The sequence below is a fragment of the Galeopterus variegatus genome, unplaced genomic scaffold (assembly GCF_000696425.1).
Source record: "Galeopterus variegatus unplaced genomic scaffold, G_variegatus-3.0.2 Scaffold4269, whole genome shotgun sequence".
NCBI classification, from domain to species: Eukaryota; Metazoa; Chordata; class Mammalia; order Dermoptera; family Cynocephalidae; genus Galeopterus; species Galeopterus variegatus.
Genome location: NW_007730380.1, coordinates 110,409 through 116,567, shown reverse-complemented (window position 1 = coordinate 116,567; position 6,159 = coordinate 110,409). Strand labels below are relative to the sequence as shown.

The window sequence follows — 6,159 nt, the reverse complement described above, 5'->3', positions numbered from 1 at the left end:
GTATTCCAGATTTTGCAAAAAATATTCTTAGTGTGTAGGAACACAAAATAAATAATCATTATCTATAGGAAACTCACTTTTTAAAAATTATTCTTGCTTTGAACATCACTAAATCAAACAAGCCTACTGAATACGAAGGCAAGGTACCCAGCCATCTTGAGGAAAATATAGATTTATGGTATTTGTCTGTTCACTACTTATTGACACACTTTATGAATTAGTAGGATTTAATGTGTCACTGGAAAAAACTCTGGCCACAAATTTTTCCCTTTACCCTCAGATATTGCTTAACGTTACTTCAAAAAGGGCACTGTGTTATTTCTTTCAGCCACTGTTAGGGGTTACTCTTGATGCAAGGCTATTAGGAAAAGGTAACATATTGACCTAGTTCCAGTAGATGTTATATAATTGATAGTACATTATGACTGAGGGTTCTTTTCAGAGAGGGAAGGGTATGGGACCCTGCAGGAATGGATCTTCACTGTATTGAAGGGACATTATGGAGCAGGAAGCCTGAAGACACAAGGGCAATTCTTATGTACCGCAGAGATTCTCACAGAGCAGTCTTACCTACCACCTGATCATCTTCCATCATGTGGAGTCTGTACATACTGACCACATGAAATATAGGGTATGACAGCATTCAACATGAGGGGCTAGATTCTAGCTTCTCCTTTGCCACTTTGGGGTCTCGTTTATCATTTGCTGATTATGTGTCCTCAGGAGAGACAGTGATGGCCCTGGTCTGAGCTCCTGTCATCCTGCAGGATCTCAAGGAATAAATGACTATGTCCCTAGGTGTCCCATGTCTGCATACTCCCATATGACTCAAGCCAAATATGCCAAAATTGTATCAATGAAAATGAAAGTTCAGTGACAATTTTTCAAGTTTAGTTCATGGAAAAAAGAATTCAGGAGTGAATGCACAGATTAGTGAAAGTGTACACACTGGTAAGTATCCACTCAAATCTCCAACAGAGGATTCTTACCAGTCGTCCAAGAACTGAACTGGGACATATTTTGCTGGTGAGGAAACTTAATTGCTCATTTCTTGAAGGCACATTAACTCTTTCAAGGTCCATTGAGTAAATTAGTTCCTCCAGGTCATTAAGCCTGTCTCTAGATGACATGATGATTTCTACCTGGAGTTGTATCATTTACCCCAAAATGCCCCACACTTGCTTTGAGCACACGCATATTCTTTGTCTACTCAGGGAGAGAGAATGTGCTCATTTGGATGTCAGCAATTGTTCTACAACTGCAACTCAGATACCTCCTTTGCTTCTTTTTAGGCACCTAGGGAAGTCTAAGGCTTGCTGGAGCATAACAGTAATCTATGCCTCACCAACAGGCGGGTGGGTGGCTTAGTTAGCTGTCTAGAAATGGTATAATTTCAGGGGGGTTGGGCACAGTATTGTGCCACCAAATATCTTTTTATATTTGCAAAAGACAACATCACTGATTCATTTGGGGTAGGAGTCAGGAAGCTATTTCAGGATTCTAGAATCCTTTATTAAAACACAACTTCCACTAAGAGTCTGTGTTATCAGGACCCATTTTAGAAGTATAAATTGACAACTATTTGAGAGCAGTCTGTATTGCCTCCTCCCCCCCCCCAGAGGATGTTAGAAAAAGTGAGCAGATGTTTTGGGTGCCACAAAGGCTGGGAAACATCCCTAGTAGACAGGTGTGGGAGAGTCCCATAAAAAGAATAAATTTTTTTTCCCAAATACTAATGGTTGTGCCGCTGGAGTGACTGCATTCATTGACTGAGAACACAGGCATACTTCACCTCTTTTTCTGCTATGTCCAGGGCTATCTTGGAAATTCATAACTTGGTATAAATTAAAACAGATGAGGATCCAAAGCAATGCACTATATTCATCCGGAGGTGTCTTAGGGCAGTGCTTCTTCCTTCTCCATATAAGTCAGCTGGGCTCTTGTTAAAATGCCAATTCTGATTCGGTAGGTCGGGGTAGGGCCAGGGATTCTGAATTTCCCATAACCTCTTCAGTGATGCCAATGCTGCTGGTCCACAGAGCACACTTTGCATAGTGAGGATTGAGAATAAAATGCACATGGGCAATAACATGGTCTCGGATAAAAAGATAACAAATATGAAGGAAATTGAACAATATCCCAAAAAATTAGATTGCAAGCAAGTAACACTTTAATTAAATAATAAAAATCTCACCAAGAGAGTGATAGATCATTTAAAAAAAAACAGGATATACTTAACATTTCTTCCTATCTGAAAATTTTGATGAACATTTTCTGAAACTGATGCATTATTTAAATTTTGTAACCTTGACTAATAATTTCGATGGTGTTTTACTGGTTTATCAACTCCAGATACTTTGTAAAGATACAAAAGTAATTGTTTTTCTAATCCCCTGCACTTTCTCATGTTGGTGAAGAGTTCAGTAAATGTCAATGTCTGATTAAATATTCCTTTACAAAATTCATGTCAGAGCTGGTTGAAACTTCCCCTCCCCACCTTTTATTAATCTGCTATGACAGCCTCTCTGTTCTTTCCTCTGATATGAGCAATGTCCTTGTATCTTCGTAGGTCAATGGGAAGGATCTCTCAAAGGCCACCCATGAAGAGGCAGTGGAAGCTTTTCGAAATGCCAAGGAGCCTATTGTGGTGCAGGTGTTAAGGCGAACGCCTCTCAGTAGACCAGCATATGGAACGGCCCCAGAAGTGCAGCTCATGAATGCCAGCACTCAGACGGACATCACCTTTGAACACATCATGGCCCTGGCCAAGCTTCGGCCACCTACCCCACCAGTGCCAGACATCTGTCCATTTCTGCTCTCAGACAGGTATTTTTCTGTCATTTCTCCTGAAGCCCAGTTTGTTTTCATTTGTCATTTAAAGTAAGTTTTAGAAAAAATCAGTCATCCTAGCAAGTTGACAATTACAGAGACAGGGTCCCTGCTCTGCTTGGAAAATGTCTCCACTGTGTCTACATCTAATTAGTTTTCAGCTGTTCTTGCTGGCCTGTACAGTGGCTTCACCTCCTCAGTCATACTTGCTGAGGTACAATAGAAAATTCTCACCCTGATTAGTTCATTTTATATTTTCAGCCATCAAAAGCCTCACGCTAATCACTTCTCACCCAAGCTGCCAAAAACCTTATGAAGACTCATGTGCAAGTGGCATGGTGACACTATTTTCTCCTCTGTGGGTCACCTCTTTCTCTCCCTTGCTCTTCTCTTTAAAGGAAAGCTAGGAAATTAATTTAATTAAACTGCAGTTCTCCAAAGAAAGCAATTACCAATATATTGAGATGTAAACAAAGATGTAAACCCTCTGACTGTCTAATGCTATGAAATAAGGAGCTATTAAAGGAATATTTCCTCCTGATTTTTACCAAATTTAGACAGAGATTTTATTCAAATAATTGTATGTGTACAGTTTTGGAAGTGTGCTTTGCCCTGTACATTTTGTTTCGTGATCTTTAAGTGAATATTTAAATATTTTGAGAGTTTGATTTATAAGAGCTATAGTCTCTTTTGGCTGCATCTTTACGGCCTATTCCAATCTGTTCTGCACTTTGTAAAACACAGATCTGACCTTGCCACTTCCCGGCCCTTTGGTGGCTTCCATATGCCCATTTCAGCAGGTTACAGGTATATGTTAGCGTCATCTGGGAACTTCAAGAAGCAATACCAATGACTGAATCCCACGTCTGGCCAATTAAATAAAAATCTTTAGAGTGTGGCCCAGCCATGAGAATTTTTCAGAAATCTCCCGGGGCAATTCTCACATTCAGGCAGATTTTGGAAACGATTCCTTGAGATGTCAAGTTCCAGGAGGGCAGGGGCTCTGGTTGTTTTAGGTCACTCTCTTCATTGTCCATTGCCTGCTAAATAGCCCTTGGTGTCAGGCACACACTAGATGGGATAGGCACTGGACTAGATGCCGGGCATAAAACTGTGAACAAAAGTAAAGCCACTACCTGCTGGACTTTATATTCTAGAGGGGTACACAAACAACAAGAAAGCAAACAAATATATTCTGTTCATTAGTACAGTGGACACATAGTAGCCATCCAATAAATACTTTCTTGAATGAATAATAATAGCTCATTTTTATTAACTAAGTTAACATATTTTAGATAAGATTCCAAATGTTTTACATTTATTGCCTCATTTAGTCCTCACAACAACCTTATGGGGAAGTATATGATACTATTACCATGTTCATGTCCCAAATGAGATGGATATTAAGTACCTCGGCCACCGTCACATAGCAAGGAAGAGACAGGGTCAGGCTTCTAAGCCTCAGACATCTGGCCCCAGCACTCTCTCCCTCACCAGTGTGCTGTCCTGCTCTTCCTCAGTCCTGCAGCTCTCAGCTGCAAGACAGCCTCTTCTAGCAAACTGCCTAGGACTGTAGGAGTTCCGCCCCCACCATGTGTTCCCACAGCTTCCAATATATTCCCCTTAATTATTGCACTAGATTAAAATCCCCACTTAGCTGCTTTCCCCAATTAATTGGGCAAGAATTGGATTTTGTACACCAATATATCTCCAAGCCTTGGCCTAGGGCCTGGCATCTGGTAGGTACTCAATAGATGTTGTAGAACAAATAAGGTGTTCCTCACAGCAGGGCTCCCTTCTTACTAACTGAAAGGAAAGGAAAACACACCAGATGCCCCAAACAGCAAGCTTGGATATTCTACCAGCCAAAATGGGCTTTGCAGAGCCAGTCCAGACATAAGCCAGGAGGGTTTACCTGTGAGACCAGCAGGCAAGGTGCTACCCGTACTGCTTGTGCTATTTTGGCTCACACTGGGTAACCCTATATGGAGCTGATAGCCACAGACGGTAGTGAGAAGAGGCTGGTGGAGTATTTATGCTGACCCTAGGAGGACATCGAGAAGGTCTCTCTCATCTTTCAGCTAGTGAGAAGGAACTAATTTGTGTAACTAACTCTGATTTTTCAATGATGTCCACACTGGCAGGGCTTAGAGGTCTCACCTGCAACAACTTGTTTAATTGCACTTAGGCTTTTTCACTAACTTTAGAAACAGAGGTGGCCTTATGCCCTTTGCTGTTAAACCATGCTCAACTTTCATATGATATAATGTACAGTATCAATGTCATAGCATATAGTAATTTGAAGTGCACTTCTGTAAGTTATTTTCAAATGTTCCTCTGAAGTTAAAGCATATATAAAAGCCATGCATAATGCCAGGATCCCCTCATTTCCTTTACCTCATTTGCTCTCTGTCGCTGGGAATTTTCTAAAGGGATTATGAAACCCTGTGGCTCATAGGAATTGCCAGTGAGTCGTTGCCATGAATGCTCTTTAATATTTGTGTATGTGCCCTTTATCAAAGAGGGGAAAATGTGGGTTATGAGGGAATATAGTAGGGGGTCTTAAGGGGGCAATGTGAGCTCATTTTAGAGTCTGAAAAAAATGTGTGCTTTTGGAGATGGCTTTCAAAAAACAGTCTGGGGCTGTGGGTTATGAAATGGGTAGTGCTTTGTTACAAAATACCTGCCTTTGAGTAGACTGTGACCTCAAATGCCACACCCTCACCTATGGAGCTAGTCACATTCGGTGAGCGGAAGCAGGCCAGAAAGCATCAAAGAAGCAGCAGGGACTGTCGAAGATTTCACATCAGTCCCTCCACAGAGCGCAGCACTGACCATGGACCCTTACCCTCAGTATTCTCTGAGGAGTAGCAAATTGATGGACTTCATGGAGGGCAGAAGGAAAAGCAATTGCTCTTTCTGTGCTATAGTTCATTCAAAGGCTAGATCGCTACAGGCCCAATCCCAAAGCAGAGAAAACTAAATGAAATTCTAAAATCAGTTTCAATCTTGAAAACAGCCCTTCTGATCCATTCCTATCATATTGCTACATTCCCCACAGCTGCCATTCCCTTCATCCAATGGAGCACGAATTTTATGAGGACAATGAGTATCTTTCCAGCTTGCCTGCTGATGCAGACCGAACAGAGGACTTTGAATATGAGGTAAGATCGTTTTCACATCACTTCTCACTTCTTCCTGAAGTTATGCTGGAAGGGTTTTGCATAACAAAGAAATTATTACTGTGAGAAATACCTTGTCTATTGTGTATCCAGGGTAAGATCTTTTAAATAATATTTGTTTTAGCTCTTTAGCTCTAGTCCTTTAAGG

At 41.1% G+C, this 6,159-nt stretch overlaps 1 protein-coding gene across 1 annotated transcript in view; it reads left to right on the top strand.

Moving 5' to 3' along the window:
- The first annotated feature begins 2,090 nt into the window (after nucleotides 1-2,090).
- The window catches only part of PDZRN4 (PDZ domain containing ring finger 4), a 73,783-nt gene continuing 69,714 nt past the window's right edge, over nucleotides 2,091-6,159 (top strand). Inside the window, exons 1-3 of the mRNA XM_008587183.1 lie at nucleotides 2,091-2,162; nucleotides 2,570-2,826; nucleotides 5,891-5,993. Of these exons, the coding sequence (XP_008585405.1) occupies nucleotides 2,091-2,162; nucleotides 2,570-2,826; nucleotides 5,891-5,993 (432 nt within the window). The remainder of the gene's footprint in view (nucleotides 2,163-2,569; nucleotides 2,827-5,890; nucleotides 5,994-6,159) is intronic.